The following is a 25,713-nucleotide window of genomic DNA, read 5'->3' as shown; positions in this document are numbered from 1 at the left end:
GCTCAGGCTTTGTTAAAAACAACATGTTTTATTTTACGCCCATTGCGACAACAACATACAGTACACTGCGATTACACATGCAACACAACAGACGACTGGAAGCAGCAAAGGAACCATACAGTTATCGAGCAGACGCTCTCACCAGTCAGGCGGCTAGATGTTAAGGTGGAGGTAATGGAATGCTTTTCATCAAGACACAACTGCCAACCAGAAATTTATTTTCATAAACATTGGGCTAATGTAAATTTTTCTGAAATGATTTGTTTGACTACATTATTTTACTGTTTTGTATTTCAGTGGAGAACAAATATTTCAAAATTTTTTCTTGACTGTTAAATTTAATTCATTTATAAAATGTCAAAACAACGTTCGCAAAAGTTTTCTCCACACGAAAAAGATCTGTTTCTCACTTGCATTGCAACATATCGCAATATTATTGAATGCAAGAAGACTGATGGTGTGACTACACAACAAAAATGATGCCTGGCGGGAACTCACCAAAGATTTTAATGGTGCCTCAACCTTCGCAGTTAGAGAGGGTATGCTTCGAAGGTTGTGGACAAACATGAAGGCCCAAGCAAAAAAAGGATCTCTTTGGCCTGCCAAGAACGCTTCACCACTGGCGGTGGTCCACCCCAAAAGAGTAATGACACCGAAAAAGAAAATTTGAATTAGCTGAACAACTGATACAGGCACAAATCGAGCAATGCAAAAAATAACAAATTTGAGCTTTGCTACTCTGTTTAAGTATTTATGTGATAACTAGGGCGATTTTTTGTAACCAAAGTTAATTTTTTATAGTTGTACCAATTAACAAAAGAAATGTATAACCAAAATTTCATGGTTGTGTGGGGTCAATGTTTGAGATGTTATAAAGTTACCAAAAGTCACTTTTTGTGTTTTTAGATTACTTTTCATTTGTTAGGTCACTTTATTTTGCATACTTTTTTGCCTAATTTCCCTATTTGTATATCTTTTATTGCTACTGGAGAGATGAATTTACATTTTATGTAACTGTAATGCCAAAACTTTTAATATATATTCTACTATGGTATGGATTTTAGGTATGCACGAGCCCATGCTTGTTCGTATCACGTGTATTACCGTAAACTTGTTAATAAATTTTTGTGATCAAACAAATTGTGTTAACTGTATTTAACCAATCGTTTTCCCTGCAACAGCTAAAGTGTTTGTTTTTTCCTGCTGTTTTCCCTGCAACAGCTAAGTTGTATAAAGTGTTTGATTGACAGAAACTTCTTCCCAGAGAATGCAAAACATTACATTGTGTAATTCTGATTCGAGTACAAATTGAAACTAATTTAGATGCTTTTTTATGTGGAATTGCTGCCATTTCTTTCACTTTCTTGTTTTCGTTGAATAAAGTTACTTTTTGGTGACTTTTTCGCAAAATTGAAGTCATTTTGGTTACAAAAAATTGCCCTAGTGATAACAGTTTGTATATGTGCAATTGAATGGTTGTAACTTTTCGCTGTTTGTAATTGTTATTCATACAGAACAATTTAGAAATAAACACACCAGGTACCTGTAGCCATGGTTTCATAACTTCATTAAAACAGACAGAAAAAACTAGTACCTCAGGATACTACCCTGCCAGCAAATCAATGTAAAAAAATGATTTGCTGGCTGAGTATTTACTCACAGATTCCTCACCAGATGTACAATGAAAGAAAACAGCAACCGGCTCATTTACAGCACTGGGTGAAAATCAATCAATTACGTTAAAAATATTACTTTGAATGCTAAAATATGGACAGCCACATGTATATAATATATCAAATATAGTTATTACGGTATCATACTCTCTAAAACCTCTACAGCCTGTGTCATCCTAAAAGAAGGATCACCAGAAAGTCCTTATTCGTAAACAGCTTGTTAAACAATTTGTTATAGGCCTGGGCAGTGTATTACAGGTATAAAGCCACACCAAGCCATCAGTAACAGCGCATATGCTACAATCAGGGGTGCCGATAAGCTGCTGCACATATTGCAATATAACAATTTCTGCTATTCGTTTTCAGCCTAATTATAATCTTTCATTTTTGCCTCAAAATAATATTCACGGCATAAAATTCTGCAACACAGTAGGTTACATCATTATAACAAAGCATGATGTCTTTCCTTGTATACCGGACACTTGTTCATTACTCAATAGTGAGCTGATAGATGAGCATTATTGCTATATCTTATCTTAAAACTTTTAAAAGAATTGGCCTTTCAGCAACAAAAATGCCCCTTTTTCATATTCCTGCACCCCCCCAGTTGAAAATTGTTCCGGCACCCCTGGCTACAATAGCCAAATTTTGGTAAGCAACCCATAACCTCAACTATTTTATATACAATTATAGGAGCTGGTATACAAGTCCCCCCCCCCCTTGGTAATTCATGTCAAAGAGGAATTGACCAAAACATGTGGATTGAAGTGTGTGAACAGTAAAGCAAAGGTGAAGTAGTTTCACCCTATATGTTTGGTCGAGTCCTGTCTTTGTCATGAGTTATCAAGGGGGGAGGGGGACATGTATACCAGCTCCCAATTATAAATCAGTTGCTGTCCATGAAAAGTGAAGAACCTTTACAATTACATTTTGGTCATTCTAATCCTATCACACATCACACCTTCCATAGTTCAAAAGGTGCAGCCTGATGTTGCAATTACCAAGAACTAATACAATACCAGTACTAGAAACCTTTGCTGGAAAGTTAATCAAGCTTTAAACCTACTCTGGAGCTGTATTAACTCTGTTACTTAACTTGCTTAGTTAATCACAGTTTAATCATGGTTTAAATAGCCCTTGGTGTTGGTGCATACGAAAGTCTCACTTAATTGTAGTTTAATTCAAGATTAAGTTAAATACAGTTTAATCACTGTTGGTGCATTCGACCCTAAAATTGTTACAATTTCACTTCTACAGCCTTATAAACAGACCATCGTTTGTTGGAAACGTATCCACAGTTGAGAAATCTTGCTACTTTTTTTGCTTTTTACATACGTTTTTGTTGTGTGTAGATCCTTACCTTTTTTACTGCAGTATCAATAATCTGTCTCAATTTTGACCAGATATATGATGGTATATTAGGTTCATGGTACATTTAGGTACGTGGTACTGGTATGTAGGCTACCTACCTGTATCATCATCATTTGTACCACTTAAACGGATACTTTTGTAACTACAATTTTATTAACAAATACAGTTATTTTCTTTAAATCCAACCAGAGTGATCGATGGTCACGGTCTGCTGATCATGGAAGCATTTACAACGGACCAATCGGAGCGCGCCGTTCGCCGTCTCCCATTCGTTCCCGATCTCCTTCCCCAATCAGAAGGTAAGTACATGTCGCCAGGATGAAATGATAACTTTTCATGTGGCAACCATGGGAAGTAAAGATTTATGAAAACTGCCAAAAGCGATGCATTTAATTCATTCTTCAATGAAATAATTTTGATTGAAATTTTAAGTTAAGCTTGGACTTTATATTGTTTGGTTTGTTTACCATGAAACTGACTCTGTAATTACTGGTAGACGGCTTGACCAGTTAATGGGAGCGCACGTAATAACCTCATAGGTTTTAAACAGCATCCTCGTTTGAAAGCGGAAGTGGCTACATTTTGATACAGTTCAGTAACGTTAGTTTTGCGTTATGATTATTGCCTTAGTGCTAATGCATTGCACCGAGTCGCATGCGCTTGATTACGTCGTGCCGCCCTGTAGCTCTGAGTAGTTCGTAATTATTGCAGCAGGACTTGGTAACCACTACACAGTGATTTGTCACTGTACACAAAGCTCTACTCGTGTTAAGACCTCTTTTCAATTCCTTTACGTTTGTGGGTTTCTGTAGCTATTCTGCAGTACCTACAAGCGTAACACATTTGAAAGTGGTTGTGGCTATATTTGAAAGTGGGCGTAGACGCTGGCATCTTTCATCTTGATTCAAATATACCACTACAAGACATTCTGAGGCGAATACCAAAACAAACAATAATTTTGACGTTGAATTAGTTTTAACTCTTTCTCGTCCCAAGATTTTCCGCAATTTGATCGGGAGACCCATGCGGTTTTGCAGATTTTCCATGCAAGGTTTGATTTCTGATACAATTTTCTAAAACTTAAATATTTCTTCAACTTTGAGTTTTTGGCCTTTTTGGATTTTGGCCATCTTGCGTCTCGCGTGTTGAAAGTAATCAATAAACTTCTAAATATTTTGTTACAAACAAAGCATCGTGTCACGCACTAAGGAACATCATTCTAATTGCGCTTTGTTGAACTCAGATCTCCATCTTTGTGGCAACCATCCCGCGTGGTAGAGCTAGAGAGGGACAACTTTCAAGACGCTTTGGACGACAGTGAGTCCAGAAGGGAATTGCTCTTGAAAAAGTTGGCTGACGCTCAACAGACAATGGAGGTAATTATTGGAGAACAATCCTGTTTGTGTTTGATTGAAATGCTTTGATGGAGAAAAAAATAAAACACCATTTGTTTCAAAATCGAAAACACACAATAGGCTAGTTGCCATTTCATACACAATACTGAACCTTAATAGATCACAAGTTCACAGCAATTGATTGATTTCATGATGAAATAATAATACAAGGCCTTGAATCGATTTTAACAGCGGTTTGATTGTTGTTTCGATTTATACTTTACTTGTTCTCTTGAGGTTGCAAACAGGAAACTTTTAGTTTTTGCGAGCTTTCAATTGACCTCTGACCTCATGCAATTAACGTAAAACATTTCACCTCGAAATGAAAACTTAAAGTTAACCTGATGTTGTGGAGTTCAGATTCAGAACGAAAGGCTCCGAGATGGAGAAATGGATGTGAACGAGTGCAAAGCCACCATCAGGCTGCTGCAACAAGTCCAACAAGAGCTTGAAACTAAGACACAATTCCTCCAGAAAGAAAGAGAAAGTTTCCTGGCGAAGTCCAAGCATGACGCGGAAGAAAAAGAAACTCAACGGAGAAAGTAATCTTTAAACTCAGTGTAAAATAAAACATGGTAAACTCATTATAGTTACTTTATTTTGTATGTCTGCGGTACAACAAAGCGAAATCTTTACCAAAGCTTTATTAATATGAAGCTATTACAAATCTTTCGCCTTTACAAGATGTGCCTCGTGCATTAATTTGCTTTCTAAACTCATCATAAACTCATGATTTGTTTCATGCAAAATTATATAGAATATAAGTTATAGTAGAATACAGAATAACACAAAACATTTTGTTAAGCAACTCTTACAGTAGCCCAATCTTTTGCAAATAAATTGTGTTCTTACTGTTTAGACTTTCACTGCTAACTAATATGACGCTGATTTACTGGGTGTTAAAAATTTATTGATGCTACAAAACAATGTCACTTTTGCAAAATGTACCAACCTTTTATTTACTGAGGGTTGTTGCTATACCGCTTTCACAAATTAGGTGAAGGTGTAAGTTCTACAATTTGAGCTTTCAACTTGATACAGTGACGATAAGTGGTTCAATTTTTATTTACAGAATAGACGAACTGAGTCGGGAATCGAACTGGCTCCTTTGCCAACTTGAGCTGATGCTTGCAGACAAACAACAACACCACGTCACTCTTGAACATTTGCACAAATCAATTGCAGATTTCAAACAACAAGTTAAAGATGTTACAGAGGTTCGCAACTATTTCTAATTTATACTGTACAGTTGTTGTGCTTTAATCGTATGTAGGTACAGTAAATTTGTGCTCTGTGGTTGAGATTTACAGTAGAGTAAGTGGATGGGAAAGCAAGGAAGCCTAACTTCGTGACTTTTGGAACGAAGAAGCTTCAAGATCAGGCGGCGCTGGTTCGACTCTAGGGGTGTGCGCTTGAGCAACGCAAGTTAAAGACTGCTCTCCATTCAGCGGCATCTAATGGATGGCATAATTTCCCTGCAACAAGACTTCAACTATCAGAAACTTTGTCAATCTCGGTGACCGGGCGTGCGTCAGTGATTCAAAGCCTCCATAAGTCTATAAGTATGCGAAGCTGTTAAGATTAAGCTCTGCGAGAAGCTTTCCCAGTTCTAGGATAAAAGATTCAATCAATCAATCTTCGTGTCCACCTTCAAACATACCGCTGTCAATGTTGAGGTTTATTATTTTTAACAAGTTTTCATTGTTGTTTCGTTTATTATTTTTACCTACTGGCTTCGCAATTCTCACACGCATCAACAAACGTGTATTGAGTTCTTCAACCTCGTAGACTCAATCTGCGACCACTTCGGAACTGAACACGACCAAAGAGAGGTTGAACGTTGCTAGGCAACGAGGGGAACTGCTGGAAAAGGAAAAGAATCACGCCTTCTCGGAGTTGAAGAAGAACCAGAAGACACAACAAGTGAATGTTTTCATCAAAGATTAAAGATGTTTTTTTTTTTAACTCCTATTTTATAGAAGAAGGATGTGGTCATAATAGTGCCCAGAAGATCGAATATGTTATTGATTGTCACACATACGGATTTAAACTTTTGGTAGAATTTGTAAGTGGTTCACCAGTGAACTGTGGTTCTCGGTGCTTTCCAGGTCAGGAAATTGTTGCCATTATATTTCGTTTTTGCCATTATATTTCGTGGTACAAGTAGGTAATCTACGTAATACGTATCACAATTTGTACCACTTAAACGGATACTTTAGTAACTACAATTTTTTTAATAAATACCGTTATTTTCTTTAAATCCAACCAGAGTGATCGATGGTCACGGTCTGCTGATTATGGAAGCATCTACAACGGACCAATCAGAGCGCGCCGTTCGCCGTCTCCCATTCGTTCCGGTCTCCTTCCCCATTCAGAAGGTAAGTACATGTCGCCAGGATGAAATGATAATTTCTCATGTGGTAACACTGGGAAGTAAAAGGTTTATGAAAACTGCCAAAAATGATGCATTTAATTTTAATTCATTCTTCAATCAAATAATTTTGATTGAAATTTTAAGTTAAGCTTGGACTTCATATTGTTTGGTTTGTTTACCATGAAACTGACTCTGTAATTACTGGTAGACGGCTTGACCAGTTAATGGGAGCGCACGTAATAACCTCATAGATTTAACATTTATGGATAAACAGCATCCTTGTTTGAAAGTGGGTGTGGTTACATTTGAAAGTGGGTGTGGCTATACTTGAAAGTGGGTGTGGCTATACTTGAAAGTGGGTGCGGCTATATTTGAAAGTGGGCGTAGACGCGGGCATCCTTAATATCATCTTGATTCAAATATACCGCTACAAGGCATGAGGCGGCTACGAAAACAAACAATGATTGTGATGTTGAATCAGCTTTAATCGCGTCCAGAGTTTTTCCGTAATTTGATCGGGAAACCCAGGCGATTCTGCCAGTTTTCCTTGCAAGGTTCGATTTCTGATACAATTTCCTAAAACTTGAAAATTTCTCCAATTTCAAGTGTTTGGCCTCAACGACCTTGATATTTTTCATCTTGCGATTCGCGTTTTGAAAGAGATCAATAAACTTCTAGATTTTTGGTTGCAAAACAAATCATTGTGTCACACACTAAGGAACATCATTCATGTTCGCCCGGTTAGCTCAGTGGTTACGCGCCCGGCTCAAGATCACGCGGCGCTGGTTCGGCTCTCAGGGTGTGCGCTTGAGGAACGCATTCAGCGGCACCTAGTGAATGGAATAATTTCCCTGCAACAACACTTCAACAATCGGAAACTTCACTCTGTCAATCTTGGTAACCGGCCATGCGGCAAGAGCCTCTACAAGTATGCGAAACTACTGGGAATAACCTTCAAAGCTTTGTCAGTCTGAGGATGAAGATTCAAAACCAACCAACCTAATACTATGCTGAGTGTAAAAGGGTTAAAATCATCCGAGCGTAAATGCTTCATTGAACTCAGATCTCCATCTTTGTGGCAACCATCCCGCGTGGTAGAGCTAGAAAGGGACAACTTTCAAGACGCTTTGGACGACAGTGAGTCCAGAAGGGAATTGCTCTTGAAAAAGTTGGCTGACGCTCAACAGACAATGGAGGTGATTATTGGAGAACAATCCTGTTTGTGTTTGATTGAAATGTTTTGACGGAGAAAAAAATAAAACACCATTTGTTTCAAAATCGAAAACACACAATAGGCTAGTTGCCATTTCAAACACAATACTGAACCTTAATAGATCACAAGTTCACAGCAATTGATTGATTTCATGATGAAATAATAATACAAGTCCTTGAATCGATTTTAACAGTGGTTTGATTGTTTTTTCGATTTATACTTTATTTGTTCTATTGAGGTTGCAAACAGAAAACTTTTAGTTTTTGCGAGCTTTCAATTGACCTCTGACCTCATGACCTCTGACCTCATGCAATTAACGTAAAACATTTCAACCTCGGAATGAAAACTTAAAGTTAACCTGATGTTGTGGAGTTCAGATTCAGAACGAAAGACTCCGAGATGGAGAAATGGATGTGAACGAGTGCAAAGCCACCATCAGGCTGCTGCAACAAGTCCAACAAGAGTTGAAACTAAGACACAATTCCTCCAGAAAGAAAGAGAAAGTTTCTTGGCAAAGTCCAAGCATGACGCGGAAGAAAAAGAAACTCAACGGAGAAAATAAATTTTAAATCAACTGTATCAGCTTGGTAGTGGTGTTAATAGAAGACAGAAATGTAAGGTTTAACGTACAGGTATTTTATAGTAACGTACAAAAAAATACAACATAATTAAATTTTAATATTGATTGTGTTGTATTTTTTTGGAGGGGTATGAAAAATAAAACATGGTAAACTTAATAAAGTTACTTTATTTTGTGTGTCTGTATGTCTACTGTATTTAATTTTGTATGTCTGTGGTACAACAAAGCAGCATCTTTACCAAAGTTTTATCAACATGAAGCTATTACAAATCTTTCCCTTTTATGAGATGTGTCTTGTGCATTAATTTCCAAACTCAACACAAAGCGTTGATTTGTGTTATACAAAAATATATAGAATAAACAAAACAGTTGTTAAGCAACTGTTCCAGTAGACCAAACCTTTTTGCAACTAAATTATGTTCTTGCTGCTTAGACTTACACTGCTTATACCAATATGACGCTGATTTACTGGATGTAAAAAGCTTCTAATGCTACAAAAAAACGTCACTTTTTCAAAATGTACCAACCTTTCATTTACTGAGGGCTGTTGATATATCGCTCTCATAATTTATGTGAAGGCATAAGTTCTACAATTTGAGCTCTAAACTTGATACAACGACGGAAGTGGCTCAACTTTTATTTACAGAATAGACGAACTGAATCAGGAATCCAACCGGCTCCGTTGCCAACTTGAGCTGATGCTGGCAGACAAACAACAGCACCACGTCACTCTTGAACATTTGCACAAATCAATTGCAGATTTCAAACAACAAGTTAAAGATATTACGGAGGTTGGCAACTATTTCCAATATATGGTACATTTGTTTTGCTTTAGTCGTATCAACAGCAGATTTACGCTCTGTGATTGAGATTTAGAGTAATTGGATGGGAAAGCAAGGAACCCAACCTTCGTGAATTCTGATACGAAGAAGCTTCAAGATCAAGTGGCGCTGGTTCGACTCTCGGGGTGTGCACTGGAGCAACGCACGTTAAGGACTGCTCTCCATTCAGCGGCACCTAATGGGTGGAATAATTCCCGGCAACAAGACTTCATCAATCGGAAACTTCACTCTGTAAATCTCGGTGACCGGGCCTGCGTCAGTGATTCAAAGCCTCAATAAGTATGAGTAAGATTAAGCTCTACAAGAAGCTTTCCCAGTCCGAGGATAAAGATTCAATCAATCAATCTTCGTGTATTCCTTCAAACAAACCGTTGTCAATGTTGAGGTTAATTATTTTTAACAGCACAGTTTACAATGTTGTTTCATTTCTTATTATTACCTATTGACTTCGCAATTCGCATACGCATCAACAAACGTGTATTGAGTTATTCAACTTTGTAGACTCAATCTGCAACGAGTTCTGAACTGAACACGACCAAAGAGAGGTTTAAAGTTGCTAGGCAACGAGGGGAACTGTTGGAAAAGGAAAAGAATCATGCCTTCTCGGAGTTGGAGAAGAACCAAAAGACACAACAAGTAGGCCTAAGTGTTTTCATCAAAGATTAAAGATGTTTTTTTTATAATTTCTATCTTATCATAAAAGGATGTGATCATAATAGTGCTAAGAACACCGAATAGGTGTTCAATCATTGATTGTCACCTACATGGCTTTAAAGTTTTGGTAGAATTCGTAAGTCGTTCACCAGTGAACAGTGGTTCTCGATGCTTTCCATGTGAGGAAATTGTTGCCTATTTTCTGTTCATTTTTTTGGGAATGTTCTTTCCAACTGTTGGTTGCAAATCGATTTGAATGTCGGTGAGCTAAACGCGTCTATAAGCCTAGTAGACTAATCTTAGTCTATAACACTGATCTTAAAATCTCAAAGTAAACATGGCTACTTCAAAAGCAAATGCGTTTTAATCCAAAAAGGTTACAGTTAAAAAAAAGTGTAAAGTTCTTGATATCTGTAATCTTGAGAGAACTTAAACCTATTTTTTTTAATTATTCATGTCAATGTTTTAATGTAAGACGTAAGTTGTTTGGATGAAATGTCACAGGGTTTTGCAACCAAATAACTTTCGTAAAATATTATCTAACCAGGCTCTGATAAACCGGAACACGGAACTTGGTCAGAGGTTGAGCAGATGCCAGTCGGACCTTGAGGCGGTGTCGGAACAATTGGATCAAACCAACCACAAGTATGGACATCAGAAAGAGGTCGGTGGTTCGATTCCTACTCTCACTAACTTTAGTGCCATTTTTTGCAAGTTTCTACACAAGCTATTGAAATCCAAGCCATTCTGAAAAGATGCAATTTAAAATAATTTTTGTGCTAATAAAGAAAACTTTTCTGACTCCTTGAAATTTTTAGTGTATTTTCTGACGCTGCTGTTCGTAAAACTTCAGTTTAGCTATCTACTGTAATGCTTGATCTCGTTTGAAATATTCAGGGCTTCATAAAAAGATTGTTTTAGGTATTTAAAGAAGCACTTTGAAGACAAAGTTCAACTGTTGAGATGTTTGTCCTGTTTCCAAATGAATAAGTTACCCAGTAGAAAAAAACAGAAAAGAACCTTGCTCTATCACACAAGAGCTAAATCATATTTTGTTCATTTCTTCCCAGGAGTTCGCCATGTGCCGAGATAAGATGAAAAAGCAAGGAAGTGATTTGATAGAATTAAGAAGAAGTCACATGGAGTTGCAAAGTGACCGGGAGAGGGCGCTAAAGTACAACAGTGAGTTGGAGAAAACCCTCAATTCGATGAAGGAAATCAATCAAGAATTGAAACAGGTTGGTGTTCCGTAAATAAAACAAGTCATTAAAAATTCCCAACGCTTTCCCACTTCCGTTACTTTGCGTCGTTTGGGCTGCATGGCCAAGTGGTGAGAGGCCTGAAACGACACTCAAAAGGGCACTGGTTCGACACCTCTAAAGAGCATGGTGCTGTGTGCAGGACACTTAAAGGCACGCTTGAAAGTGGATACGAAGATTAGCTTCCTTACCTTTCCGTCCGCTTAATTGAAATATTCAACCACCCGGTGTAAACCTGGTTACGACAACAACAACGTTTCGGCTAAGTTTACAAGACTTACAGCAAACCCATAATTTAGTTTTTGAAATTCCTTTTGTCACCATCGATGGATATAAATCATGAATAATAAAAGAACTCATTATCACCTTATTAACCAGATGCATGATTTGCTTAGAATTATTGAAAACATGAAATGGATCTCAGACAAACAGTGGGTCTACAAAAATGAAGAAAATCGTGAAATGTAAAACAACAAATTATTTATGAAGCGATTAAGAGTTGGAGTTTAGGTGGTGATGACATTACTAATGATTGAGGTTAAAAATACTAATAATTATAAATTATTAATTAATTTATTTTTATTAATTTTTCCATATACATAATATTGAATATTTAATGATGATGGATATTACTTAAGATTTGACTAATCAAGATAAAATCTCCATGTAGCATTTCCACCTCGTCTTTATTGCGTTTAGTTGCATTCAAGATTTTGTTCAGTGTCTGTGACGTATTCGCATTCATCGATACTGCTTACGTCATCAGGCAAAAGTGACGCTTGAAGACGACAACACGGAACTTCACGCGGATCTCGCGAAGACAAGGCTGGATCTGGCAAAGTCGTCAGAGGAAAATGCTTCAAATAAAAACCAGCTCGTCGAAAGCAGGAAGGTTCAAATTTTGTTTGATGATGTAAAAACCATTGGATGAGTAGTTATTAAGTTTATATGACGTAACAGTTAATAACGAAGACATTGAAATCCACTCATTAAAAGAAAAACAGATTCATTTTGTGTCTATTTGTTTTGCAATTGTCTTATTTCAACGAAATCCATCGCCTGAGCACTGGAGTTCAATGACTTCTTGTCCCAAAAGAGAATTTTCAAAAAAATATAAATTAAAATATGCTGAACCAGAGAAAATTAAGTAGCCTATTGTATAATATCTTACCGGTTAGTGTTTTTTAATGAAATAATCTTTCACGAAGAAAGATTATTATTTGATCAGCAAACTACACTATTTTAGTGGCAACTTATAATTTCATAGTTGTGACGTCAGCAGTTTTTCAAGGGATTTTTTTTATTGCTTCTTTATAATTTGATTTAAGTTTGACAAAATAATTTTTGATTCTCTTGTTTTTTGTGTTCTAGCATTGTAAGCAGCTGACTAAGGAAGTTCTTCAACTTCGCCCGGAAGTGGACGCGCTGGAAAGAAAACTTAAAGAAATGGAAGGGACTCACAAAATGGATGTCCAGAAGGCGGCGCTATTAGAAGCACAAAAGTCTCAGCTGGCCTGTGAGAAGGAAGATGCTTTAACGGTTTGTTGAATTTTATCTTGCTTAAAAATATTTTTGACTGACACTGTTTGGTCAAACCTTTCATGTCTTCACGTGATTACAGGCAATTTCCATAGCTATCTCACCTACCTGTGCAGAGGGGAGGTTTTATTTGTTTACGTTTACAAACTGACAGACAAAACAAAGTAACTTTAGCGCGTTTAACATTACAGTGCATAGTCAGATTAATCTTATTATTCTCATTTTATGTATGCAGCAGATATAAAGTTATGTCTGATGAGGACACAAGTATGTGTCGAAAACGTTTGAGTTTATTTTTAAATATGTTATATTTCGTTGTATAATAAAGTATGTTAAACCCGCTAAAGTTATATTGTGTTGTCTGTCTATGATTAAACAAAGCAAACTCTCTACCAAAGCTTTACAAATTGGTTGAAGATTCATAACTAACTCGCATTATCTTGTACCGGATCTTGTGGAACAAATAAGCCTACTAGTTGTTAGTTGCTACCAGGGTAGCCTACTCCTAAACCTCAAGGTCATGAAAATCTAAGATTTCTTTTAAACAAAAGTAAGCTAACTAGAATTTTCTAGAACATTTTAATAACTTAGTTCTGTACAGTAACTAATGATGTTGCTCTGGTCAACAGAAACTATCTGCTCTTCGAGAAAGTTTTGAAAACTTGGAAAAACATCACGGAGAGGAAATGAAAAAAGTGAGCAAAGATATCGCCGAGTTACGTCACGATAAAGACAGAGCGAACGCTCAGTTCAGAGATGCGCAATCGGTGAGTGTGATGTCACAGCACTTGCTGCAACCGTGCAATAAGGATAAATTTCTTAAAATTTGTTGCACTTTTGTAGTAAGGAATCATGAAAAGGTAAATACCTCCTGACAGAAGTTAAACCATCACAATTAAAAATTTGGTTGCATGTCTTGTGATACGTATAAACGTGTTTCTTCACAAATTAGAGCATTAAAAGTGAACTATAGTGAAAAAAATCCGAAAGTGCCTCGTGGCGGGAAAACACCTTTCTCTCCAACTTGTCGCAATTGGCTAAACCTGTGTCATTAGTTCTTCTTGCTTATGAAGATTGCTGTTAGCATTTGTTGTCATTCGTTTGATTGCAAGAATTCATTTATTTGAGTTGACTACTTATTGTTTGCCCATATGATATTAATGCAGTAAGCTTAACCTTGCAAATAGTGCTAAGCTCTATGTAGAACCCAAATCAGACTTGTATTGGCTCAGTTGTATATTCTCATTTAACCCGAAACACCGGAATAACTACGTTTACTAAACCAACCGATGCGATATAATTCACAATATTAATTTAACAAACGCATTTCAGTTGAAGTATTGGAAAGAAACATAAACCTTAATGGAAGAACAATTTTATGTTGTTTCAATTTTTTTTTAATTTCTGCAATAATTTAGCAATATTCAAGAATAAAAGAGGAACTTGATTCCAACAACCAACACACACAAGCACAACTTGACCACTGGAGGCAGGCTTGTTCAAAGCTCACCTCATTGGTCGAAGAAAAGGAGCATGACTTGAGTGATTGCGTCACCCAACGGCGAGAAGCTGAGGAGAGCTTAGCTCTCGAGGAAGCGCAAAGAAGAACGTTAGAGATCCAGGCATGTCGTATAAAGAAGCAAACGATTTAATAATAGCATTGCTGTAACGTTTGGGTTAGTTACGATATCAGTTGAAGTCTTTCTCTGCCTTTGTGCTTCCCGATAGCTCAGTTGGTTAGCGAGTGACTTTTTGACAATAGAAGCTTCAAGATCAAGCGGCTCTGGTTCGACGCTCGGGGTGTGCGCTTGAGCAACGCATGCGAAGGACTGCTCTTCATTCAGCGGCATCTAATGAATGGAATAATTCCCCGACAACAAAACTTCAACAATCGGAAACTTCACTCTGTCAATCACAGCGACCGGGCCTGCGTCAGTGATTCAAAGCCTCTACGTCTACAAGTATGCGAAACTGCCAAGATAAAGCTCTGAAAGAAGCTTTCCCAGTCCGAGGATAAAGATTCAATTAATCAATCAATAACTCAGTTGGTTACGATCTCGACTTTAGCAACAAAGATCAATCGAAACGAAATCTCTCTTGTCTTCAGCTGAATGATGCGCAAGTCGCTGATGAGGAGCTCAACCACTTGCGTTCCGAACAAAAGCGACTTTCCCAAGAATGCGCAGAAAACCAGCAGATGATCACTGTGTTGGAGATGCAGAGGGACATTCTGGCCAAATCAGTGAGTATTTTGTTAGGCGACAGTTAGTTTAGTTGTTTTTTTTCCACAATGGTAAGGAATCATATGACTAACAAAACGCAGCAGTTGAGAACTATGTGACATGAATTAGTGATGCGATACTGATAAGCCCATCCTTATGGTGCGAAACACATGTCTATCACTATCAATTCTTGCTACACTCGACTGCCGAGAAACATCAGTGAGTATTGGTAGAATAGCAGATGATTACTTATTCCATGAACGTGCTGTTTGCAAGCTTCAAAGCACTGGCTTATGGATTAGTTGAACCTGACATTTGGATTACTGAAGACACAATCGAACAAATTAAATCATAAAAATAAATTGTCACTCGCAATGTCTCCCTCTTCTATCACCGGTTTAAATCACTAGTTTACTGAGTGAAATTAAGATGATTAACTTACAAATTTTATTCTCACTTTCTATCCGCTGTTTGAAAACTCTTGTTAGATTTGGATCCTGGATCTAGGACACTTTTACAGTATATAGGACGACTTTTTATTGAGACTTTTAGAAGTATCCAATTACTATGTATTGTATAAACTACATCAACAAGCAATTTACTGTTTTTCAGCCGTCCAAGACTACAAGTGAAAATATTTGCCAGTCTCAAATTGAAAAGCTGCAAGCCGAACTGGCTTTGATGAAAACAAGGCTACAACAAACAGAATCAGAACGAGACAATCTTGTCAAAAATAAAAATAAATTGGCAAGGGATACTTCGGTAAGGACCAGTAGACTTAAATGCAATGAAAAAATATTTGCAAAATTTTCTCGCTCTAGATATTTAACTTCAAGCTACAACTACGCAATCTTTTATTTGAATATCTTGATGTCGAACTTGCACTCTTGTAATAAACGTAGGCTAACTATGCGATATAATAATAATGTATAAATTACGCCCTAACCAGTCGAGCTTCGAGGTTAAGTTTAAAGAGTTCGCTAAGCATAAATCTGCGCTAAATTTTGCTTAAAAAAGTTTTGGACTTAAGCTTTTCTCAAGAAGCAAACTTACTGCTCTTGTGGGACATCATGCGGTGCTACATTAACAGAACGGCCATGAGTACTTTTCGACCCAGGCCTGAGATAATTTTATAATTTCAGGGGCACAAAATGTTTTTAGATGTCCAGAGAACTTGCCAAAACACTGCATATTATTTTACTTTAATGCATTTCTATTTCGCTTTGGAGACAATTCCTGCTTTTGAAATAAAACAAAACCTCTTTTCTGAAGGATTTTACAAATAGTTTATTTTCCCACCCTGCCATCTGGTTGGTACCCGACCTAAATAATCCCGGCAACCGTCTCGATCCAATAAACTGACTCACCATCCGGGCACTTCGTGTAATTTTCTGCCTTGTTTTCAAATGCATCTCGAAAACATAAACTCATTTTCCATTATCATATCAGCATTAGCATAAACTCATTTTATTTACAATTCTCTGTTAGGTCATGTGTAGATTCCTTTCTCATCGCATATCATTGATGCAGACTCCATTGATATTAAGTCTGTACTGGAGTCAACATACATCAGCACTGCATGACCACTGGAGGCAGGAAGCCTCCTCTTACAAATAAGTAGCAGCAGAATAGTTTCAGCCTAACATCAGTTCATAACGTGGCGATAAAACAAATGTTCAAAGTGAAACGCATTTTTCAAAAGGAAAATCAACTCATAAAGAAAATAAAATCCTTTTTATTAATCCTTTGTTATTTGATTCTTCCCAATATTTTATCAGATTGAATCCATTGGTGACGTCACCACGCTAAAAGGAGTGAATCAACTTCTTGCCGAGCAACTCACCCAAGCACGACAGGTCAGTTGGGGTAGATGGATAGTGAAACTACCTTTGTTGGGTAGCTTTTACGTTGTCACACGTTGAAACTGCAAAAATTATATGCTTATTATCTATTTTTCTAAATGTAATGAATAGACATATATCCGTTGTGGCAGCTTTTGTCTTTCACATTATCTGCTTTCAAAAAGCATTCCAAATTATTGCATGTCGCTTTCTAATATTAAATCTTCTGCATTCACGCCCTTCATTGTGACGTAACACCATACTTGTTCTACAACCGCCTTGCCTGAACCAGACATCGACGGGCTCGGATACTTTTGTCTGAAGCACAGAAGGTTATGCTCCAAAGTCTAAATAAACGTTTCAACGGAGAGTTTTGCATTTTCGCTTTTTTTCGCATTTTTCGCTTTTAGGCTTCATATCATCAATCATCATATCAATCTTAAACAATGGAAGTTTTAAAATCATTTTTTCCTTGCATTTAAATATTGAATTACTGTCGACACCAAGTTTAATTTATGTATGCGTCATTTGATTTAATTAATTTAGGAAGTGGAAACCTTACAAAATCTTTTGGAAGAAAAATCGAGAGCGTTTGAGAGAGAAGTGAGAGAATTAAGCAGAGAGAAGCAACAGCTTGATTTAAGATTGGCCAGCATGTCAGATGAACTGAACGCGTTACAAAGCGATCAATCGAGAAGAACAAGTGACAACAATTCGGAATTAAAAGGTAAAAGCTAAACTGTTCAACACACAACAAAGTCGAATATCTTACAATACAAGCATAATCAATGTAACCTAAAAATTTCAAAGGAAAATATGACCTGTAACTTTAGATCACAATTTTTCTTCTTACTCAAAGACATTATTCTTACTAGTTTTAAATTAATTGTCTGTCTTCAGCTGAAATGGTATGGATGGAACAAAATCTTAAGGAAAAGAATCAAGAAGTTTCAGTTTTAAAAGGAGAGTGTGCTGTCCTGGAAAATGGAAAAAAAACGAGCAGAAGATCGAATTAAAGTCCTTGAGGAGCTCTTAAAAGAGATGAAAAGTGCAACAGCTAACAAGTAAGATTGATGTGCATTAAACTTCTCTATGTATTTTGTAATTTTCATATATTTTTGAGTAGCTCATTGCTTGGCCCCTTCCAAGTTAAACTGTTCAATATGAAGATCATGCCTCGTTTAGATAATTCCTCGCAATAAGAAATGCACAACACAACAGTTATGTGGAGAAATTAAATTACAAGTATGCCAAAACTTTATTATTCTTAAGTTGTTTTATTTAAACTTAACAATCAGCAGTTGTAGCATACATCAGCTCAGTGGCCGAGTGGTTATTGCCTTCGGCTGTAGTAGCCTACTGGTAGACCTGAGATCGAATCCAGGTCGGGTCATACCAAAAACTTTTTTAAAAAAATGGTACATATTGTGATCTTTCTTGCATAACTCAGTATGAATAAATTAGTAATAATGAAATTTTGTTAACGTTGCACTTGTTAGATTGGATATTTTTTTCTTGATTTTGTTGAAATCAAGTGAGATTTTTGTGATTTTTTGAACCACATTCATCATTTCAAAAAAATGTATTGTTACTAAGACGCTATTTTGGTGATAAATTTTTTGTAGAATTTAATAGTTTATATGTATCATCGATACTTTTTGATAAGAAAATCTCTCTCAAAGCAGATCACCAGAGAAAAAGCAAGATGAAAAATCCAGAGCCGATCTTCGAATCAAAGCCGCGAAGTTGGAAGCTGCAGAAGCGGAGAACGCGGTCCTCCAGATGCAACTTGTTGAGCTAGAATCGCTGAAGACATCTCACAGCACAATGATAGGAGCGCTGAAGAAACAACTGGAACGAAATGGAACAGTAAGTATTGCGCTTTTCAATCGTCTTCTTTCGTTTGAGACAAGATTATTGAAATTTCATGGCAGGTAATGGAATACCAGGTGAGTGTAGCTTCATCCAGTGCTGCTATACCATGCATTCCATTTGATGCCTTGTAAATGGGATATTTAAGAATGACATGGTCAGAAGTTTATTCCGCCAGGTCGATGAGAGACAGACCAGACCCCACTTTTACGTATTGGAACGGAAGCGGCCGAATCCTGTTTTCATTCTGTGAAGCTTGACCCAAGTCGGCCAGGCCACGTCCATACCAGGGGGGCGCGCCACCGGATGAAGTATGAAGCTATGGAGTTTGGTATCGGTGGCGCACCATGTTGTGTTCCCAGTGTCTTCCATACAATGTGCTGGACTGGTGGCATGATCACTGAATGGTTGTAATAATTCAAGGGCAGCTGGTACAAAGGGCCGTCTTGATTTTAATCGCCAGGAAAATTCCTGAGGCGGGACGTTGAGTTTGGCGTAGAGCAAGTGATCAGGATCTTCTGTTCGGCGATCCAGGTGTATAATGGCTTCGTGTCTGCGGTGGATGGATGGATGGTCATTTTATTTTTGTTTGGATGCGAAACGCCGAAACGTACAACAAAAACGTACAGTGTGCATCCAATGAGAGAGTGCGAAAGACCGTAGCCCTGAAGGCATAGGAGGTCGTCGAGTCTGCACTCTCTCATTCAAATAGTTATACGAAGGAAAGTATTGCGTTTTTAAATACTGTAGAAGGTAGCCATTATATGGTGGTAGCCATTATATGGCTTCTCAATGCAGCAAAGACATCAAACCTTTCTTAAGTTTTTGTGGAGCAGTCTACTGTACACAAAGATTTGTTTGAGCCATTATGTGAACAATAAAATTACTTTCAAGTTTCAAGACATCTTTTACATTTGATAAAGATTCCAAAGTTAAGTTTAATATATTCTGCCATAAATTTTTCTTTAGAGTTCCGGTGACAGCGACAGTTCCGGGTCGGGAAACTCTCTTATTGCGGCTACGAAGGAAATTAAATCATTGAAGCGTGACTTACAACGAGCTATCGAAGGTGATTTGTGATGGATCGATGTTGCGAACAAGCATCCTTCGTTACTTTCAACATTATAATGTGTTTGTACAAAATGGAATGTCTTTTATGTTGTTGACATGTTGGTCAACGTTTCTTCTTTATCGCTACTGCATCATTTCTCCAGCTTCACCGGAACAATTTATTTTGGCACCGATGGGGTCACATGGTGACGCATTGATTACAATGCTGCATAGTGTGGACGGTTTCCATATGCGCATAACTACACATGGTATTCCGCCTTTGTTTGAAAGTTAGACTGGGTTGAATATTATTGGAGTAAATAATCTACAGTGATCGAGCGATTGAGCAAATGATTCAATATTGCTTAGAAATTGAAATTAAAGAAAAACACATCAGTGATCTGAAGAAGAAATTTGTCGATAGTCAGCGACTCGAGCAGAAAGCTCGACAGGAAAGAGATGAATTGCAAGGGAAAGCTATCATCATGGAGTCATTGTGAGTAACAAACTAAACAGTTACAAAGTGCGAATGAAATAAATTGAAGAGATTTTCCAATAAAGAGCATTGAGCAAATTATATAGCACGTTCCTGTTGTTCAAATATTAGTTTACAAATTACGCCACTTGTCTTTTATCGCTTTAAAAAACATGAAAATGTGTGAAATACATTTGTGATGATAGAAGCTGAAGATAAATCTGGAACAACTGCCTTGATTTTGGTAAACCTAATTGGTAACAGTGACAGACTTCTGTTATTAGTCCAGTCAAATTAGGTTTTGACCCAGAAAAAAATAGTACAAAGCTAAAATTTTGCCACAAGCATCAACACATAGTCTGAAACAAAATATCAAAAATCCGCATAATTCCACCTTGGGCAAAAAAAATTATGGCAATTTCGAAAAAACAAGGAAATTTATAAAAAAAATTATCAAAAATGACCGAATGGCAACATAGGCATGTGACATTTCCATTATTTTTTACTGCTAATGCTGTTTTATTAATTCTAAGTTTCTCTTTCAATAAGATTGTTTTGAATAAGAGTAAGTTGAGTAATATTCTATTTGAGGTATGATCTGTTAAACGTATACTGGAACTGCCAAGATTACGTCGCTAGAAGCTACAGGATCATCGTCTTGTCTTAGAATCACTGCAGTTACTGGCTTACTGCTTCACTTGTCGCAATTAACAAGGTACATCTTTAGACCAAAGCCACTTCACCTACAGTATAAAAAACTTTGTAAAGCACACTTGTCTTGAAATTGTGCTTGTGCTTTTAGACCAGTTAAAACTTGTAAGTAGGCTAATACCGTAATTTATAGAGAGTGCTCAAAAAATGTTATTATATAACTACACTACTCGAAATCTGTTCCTTTTTGCAGGCTGTGATGTGGCAGGCGCAATAAAGCAGAATGAGAAATACATCATCTGTTTTCAAGGATTTGAGGAAGAGTGCCAAGAATATGGAAAACGGCAGCAAGTTGGAGATAAGGGTAAAAAGACCATGTTACATTTCGCTCATCTCCGCTGTGATGACAGAATGGTCGAAGAATTAGAGACAGAAACCGATGTTCTTGTGCATGATAAATGCCGTCGAAACTACACTGACAGGAAAAGGATTAGAAGAATCACTGCATTCGATGAAGGAGGAACTTCCAAGAAATGGAGACGATCGCATACGTCTGGTTTTGACTGGAAGCGTGATTGTTTCTTTTGTGAAAAAAGTGCTAACTACGATCAGAAGCATCCAGATCGTAACACTCAAGTTCATGAGGTAACAACTATTTCTTTTCAAAAGAGAACCCTAAAACGCCGAGGTGGACTGACACGGGGATGTGGATTTACAGAAGCAGTTAGGATTTTATGGATCTATAGTATGCACTGGTGTGCTGGAATCCATCATTCCATGAGTGATTTTACTGAACTGCACGTGGCCACCAGTGAACAACACGCTGAAATGGAAGTCAGCAGAATGAAACGTGATTCTGAAGACATTAGCAAAATGATCACGTGGTTACAAAATTACAGCCCATTCGATGACACTGACTCGGCTCTACGATCCTTGTCATCTGCACAAGCATCAGATGAGAAAGACGGCATTAATTGCGACATTGTGGAAGACGTTGGAATCATGATACAGAAGAAAATGGACAACAAGTCTTACACGGAAATGTCCTTTAAGCGAGCTGACCAAGTAAGGACTCTGGAGAATCTTCGAAAAGGAACAAAAATTGCAGATGACACCATACACATAGATCCGATGCTGCTGTTTTCCAGATTGTTGATTCAAGTTGAAAGGAGTGACAATATTAGGTCCCTTTTTGCTTATGAGTTAGCTCGTATACCAACTTCTCTGTTCAAGGATGACATGATGAGAAAAGGAAAGAAATCATCACTTGCCTCCGAAATCATCACTCAAATTGCTTTTTTACAGTTGTTTTCTTTACCTAATGCTCGATTACCTTACTTAATATTACCGGTACTAATAATTGCGACGTTCTGGGCCAATTACCTTCCTGTTTACCCTGTTATCGCAACTCGGGCTCTTCGAATTCTAACAGCGTTTGGATCCCCGTATCTTCGTCTCGTTGCTATCAAGAAACAGGCTGAGAGCTGTAGGAGACTTAATTACGTTGTTCAATCTCTGGAGTTAAACCTCGCATTAAAAATCTAGTCGCTAAGAAGCAGTGTCAAGTATCTCACTGATGTGTACAAAAGTGCAATTTTTTTGGTATGATACTTATTTAAAATCTAGGGAGGCGCGAGGCACATGACCATTATTGAAGGGGGGCTTGATAGAAAAAAGGTTAAGAACCACTGGTCTAATGTATGGTGGTAAGGACGAGAAACTCTGTGAGCTACGATACAATTGCTACATGTGTGCAGTCGCATCTTCAGCTGTTGGTGTTCGTCCAGAGAAGTTACCGCCAACAGAATGTTGCCAAGTATCATGCACAGTGGGTGCATCTACAGGTCTTGCAATGGAAGCATCCTATTTCTGCTACGGTCATCAATCCTGAAAACTGGGGATGGAAGATTGTATGTGGAAAATACTTTCCTATTATGACGGACATGGAACCAGCACCTTCAGAGTTGTTGAACATTATTAGGTGTAAATGCAAGAAAGGGTGCAATGCAGCATGTTCCTGCAAGAGGATTGGACTGAAGTGTGTTTCAGCCTGTACCTTTTGCACAGGAATGTGTAAAAATATTGAGCCTCTTTCACTTGAATCAGAAGAATGCGAAAACACTGCTACTCCTGTTGAAATACACAGAAATATATTTGATATCTTTAACGCAGTGGTTCTTAACCAGGGTTCGATCGAAGCCCTGGGGTTCGACGACGCTGTTTCAGGGGTTCGGCGCGAACGTCCTCTGAAACATTAACACGCAGCCTACTGAATGGTATATCAGCGAATATTTTAGGAAATATTTTTGAACCACACTGAAGTACGATGGCTATTGGCTATCGATAGCAAAGTGATGAATCGCGTTTTTGCTTTGCGTACTTGGAGTTCTTGAAAAGTCACAACCATCGGCATTCGAGACACTTTGAGGCCACGTTTTATCCTTGCTTTGCCTTATTTGGCTGACATCTTTGGTGCCCTCAATCAGCTGAATTACCAAATGCAAGGAGGTGGTAAAAGTGTAATAGAAGCTGAAGAGCAGCTTTTCAGAGAAAATCGCGGTTGTGATGGTAATGGTAGCGATTGGAAAATAACAAGTTCGCTAACTTTTCACGTCTGGACGAGATAGTAAGTATAGTTCCTATGCAATTAATAGCGAAGTTGCAGAAGTTCAGAGGCTTAAGCCAGTATTTACTGAGCATTTGCAGAAATTGCAAAATTAATTTCAAAACGACCATCCTAAACAAACGCAATATCCAGCATGGATACGTCAACCGTTTGTTTATGATACTACAACAAATATAAACAGTCCATACTTGGATAAAATTATCGATCTTCAAGAAAGTGAGGTGCTAAAAAGAAACTTCAACACAACAAATATTCAAACGTTTTGGTGCTAACAAAATAAAGGAAAGTTATCCTCAAACTACAAAAGTTGCCATTGAAGTTCTCATGCCATTCGTAACCACTTATTTATGCGAACATGCGTTTCTATTCCGGTGGATGTTAGGCAAAAAAAAAAAACGAAATCCGGCTTGCATGCGAAAATGACATGAGAATTGCTGTTTCCGAGACAAAGCCTCGAATCTCACTATTGGTCTCAGAAAAACAACAACAAAAGTCTCATTGATACAGTAATGTATTATTATTAAATGTGGTAGATTTATGTTTTTTGACTCAGCGAAAAATTGGGGTTCAACGAAAGCTTGCAGATTTGCGTAAGGGTTCGGCAGGTTAGTAAAGGTTAAGAACCACTGCTTTAATGTGTAAGACGAAAATATTTGCTGTCCTATTAGTTTAATGCAGGGGTCACCAAACTACGGCCCGCGGGCAGGATCCGGTCCGCGAACTGATTTCATCCGGCCCGTCACGTGCTGCGGAAATAACAGCTGCACTACAACCGTTAAGGAAAAAGTTACCAAACTTTTTGTAAAGGACTGACGTTGCTGTTTATCATTAGGCTACCACAAAAAGGAACAGCCTAGGCCAAATTTGGAAAGACGTAATGTTTTTTCAAGAGCACGATGCCCTGTAGTGTATCACAGCAGGGGGATAACTTTTCCAGCAACCTTTCGATTTTCATCACAACTTTGTTATTCATTGTGCTCAATTCAAGTCAATGGAGATTCTAAATAGCTGTAGCCTATACCTTTTTGCAATTTGCATCCAGCCCACAGCTGTTAATCTCGCATCAATCCGGCCCTCAGAGAAAAAAGCTTGGTGACCCCTGGTTTAATGTATAGGCTTTTTATGTTGAAAGGACCATACCTCGTTGAAATAACTTCGTTTTGACCTAAATTTATCCTTATTGTATTTCCCTCATCATTAGCTTCAATTTCATATATCACTTGCCATTCAGTCATTTTTGATAATTTTTTTATAAATTTCGTTTTTTCAAAAATCCCATAAATTTTTTTGCCCAAGGTGGATTTTTGCGGATTTTTGATATTTTGTTTCAGACCATGCACTGATGCTTGTGGCAAAATTTTAGCTTTGTACTATTTTTTTCCGGGTTATCCAAGTTTTTTGGTTAATTTGACTGGACTATATCTGGGTGATCGGATAAATGGAAGTGGTGGATGTGAAGCAGCGGTGACAACAAGGGCAAGATTGGGCTGGGCAAAGTTCAGGGAATGTGGGGAAATGTTGTATGGCAGAAAATTTTCACTAAGGATGAAAGGAAAAGTATGTCGGAGCTGTGTGCGGCCTGCAATGCTATATGGTAGCGAGACATGGGTATTGAGAGAGAGTGAACTGGCAATCCTGAGAAGAACGGAAAGGTCAATGGTGAGAGCAATGTGTGGGGTGAAAACGAGAAGGGAAAAAAGGACTGAAGAATTGTTGGATATGCTAGAGATGAGAGAGACCATAGACCAACTGGCAAGGGCAAATGGAGTAAGATGGTATGGACATGTGATAAGGAGGGAGGAAGGAAGTTTTCTTAGAAAGGCACTAGATCTAAAGGTGGATGGGAAGAGGAAACGCGGTCGTCCAAGAAGAACGTGGAAACAACAAGTGAAGGATGAATTTAAAAAAGTCGGACTGAAGGAGGAAGATGCAAGGGACAGGGTGAAATGGAGAGAAGGGATTAGAACAATTGCTGCGCGGAAACAATCGGCCACCCCCACTAGTGGGGAACAAACCGACGATGGATTATGATGATGATGATGATAATATCCGCCATTTTGTCAAAAATGACTATTTT

General features: G+C 37.8%; 1 protein-coding gene and 1 pseudogene across 2 annotated transcripts in view; both read left to right on the top strand.

Moving 5' to 3' along the window:
* The window catches only part of LOC145780139 (uncharacterized), a 200,912-nt pseudogene that overhangs the window by 162,912 nt on the left and 12,287 nt on the right, over nucleotides 1–25,713 (top strand). Inside the window, exons 4-22 of the transcript XR_014290658.1 lie at nucleotides 3,234–3,343; nucleotides 4,288–4,420; nucleotides 4,799–4,980; nucleotides 9,252–9,396; nucleotides 9,949–10,083; nucleotides 10,649–10,765; nucleotides 11,172–11,339; nucleotides 12,127–12,252; nucleotides 12,732–12,899; nucleotides 13,529–13,666; nucleotides 14,318–14,521; nucleotides 15,007–15,141; nucleotides 15,734–15,912; nucleotides 16,911–16,977; nucleotides 17,509–17,689; nucleotides 17,863–18,010; nucleotides 18,629–18,831; nucleotides 19,804–19,903; nucleotides 20,254–20,380. The product of XR_014290658.1 is annotated as an uncharacterized LOC145780139 (transcript). The remainder of the gene's footprint in view (nucleotides 1–3,233; nucleotides 3,344–4,287; nucleotides 4,421–4,798; nucleotides 4,981–9,251; nucleotides 9,397–9,948; nucleotides 10,084–10,648; nucleotides 10,766–11,171; nucleotides 11,340–12,126; nucleotides 12,253–12,731; nucleotides 12,900–13,528; nucleotides 13,667–14,317; nucleotides 14,522–15,006; nucleotides 15,142–15,733; nucleotides 15,913–16,910; nucleotides 16,978–17,508; nucleotides 17,690–17,862; nucleotides 18,011–18,628; nucleotides 18,832–19,803; nucleotides 19,904–20,253; nucleotides 20,381–25,713) is intronic.
* LOC145777923 (uncharacterized) lies at nucleotides 5,090–8,649 on the top strand. Its single transcript, XM_082589289.1, has 6 exons — nucleotides 5,090–5,124; nucleotides 5,511–5,655; nucleotides 6,227–6,361; nucleotides 6,764–6,816; nucleotides 7,876–8,008; nucleotides 8,403–8,649. Exons 1-6 carry the CDS (start codon nucleotides 5,090–5,092, stop codon nucleotides 8,592–8,594), a joined length of 693 nt encoding a protein of 230 aa, XP_082445415.1. The 3' UTR covers nucleotides 8,595–8,649.

This window comes from Aplidium turbinatum, chromosome 1 (assembly GCF_918807975.1).
Source record: "Aplidium turbinatum chromosome 1, kaAplTurb1.1, whole genome shotgun sequence".
In the NCBI taxonomy this organism is placed as follows: domain Eukaryota; kingdom Metazoa; phylum Chordata; class Ascidiacea; order Aplousobranchia; family Polyclinidae; genus Aplidium; species Aplidium turbinatum.
The sequence above is the reverse complement of the archived record's forward strand: the minus strand, read 5'-3'. Positions and strand labels throughout refer to the sequence as shown.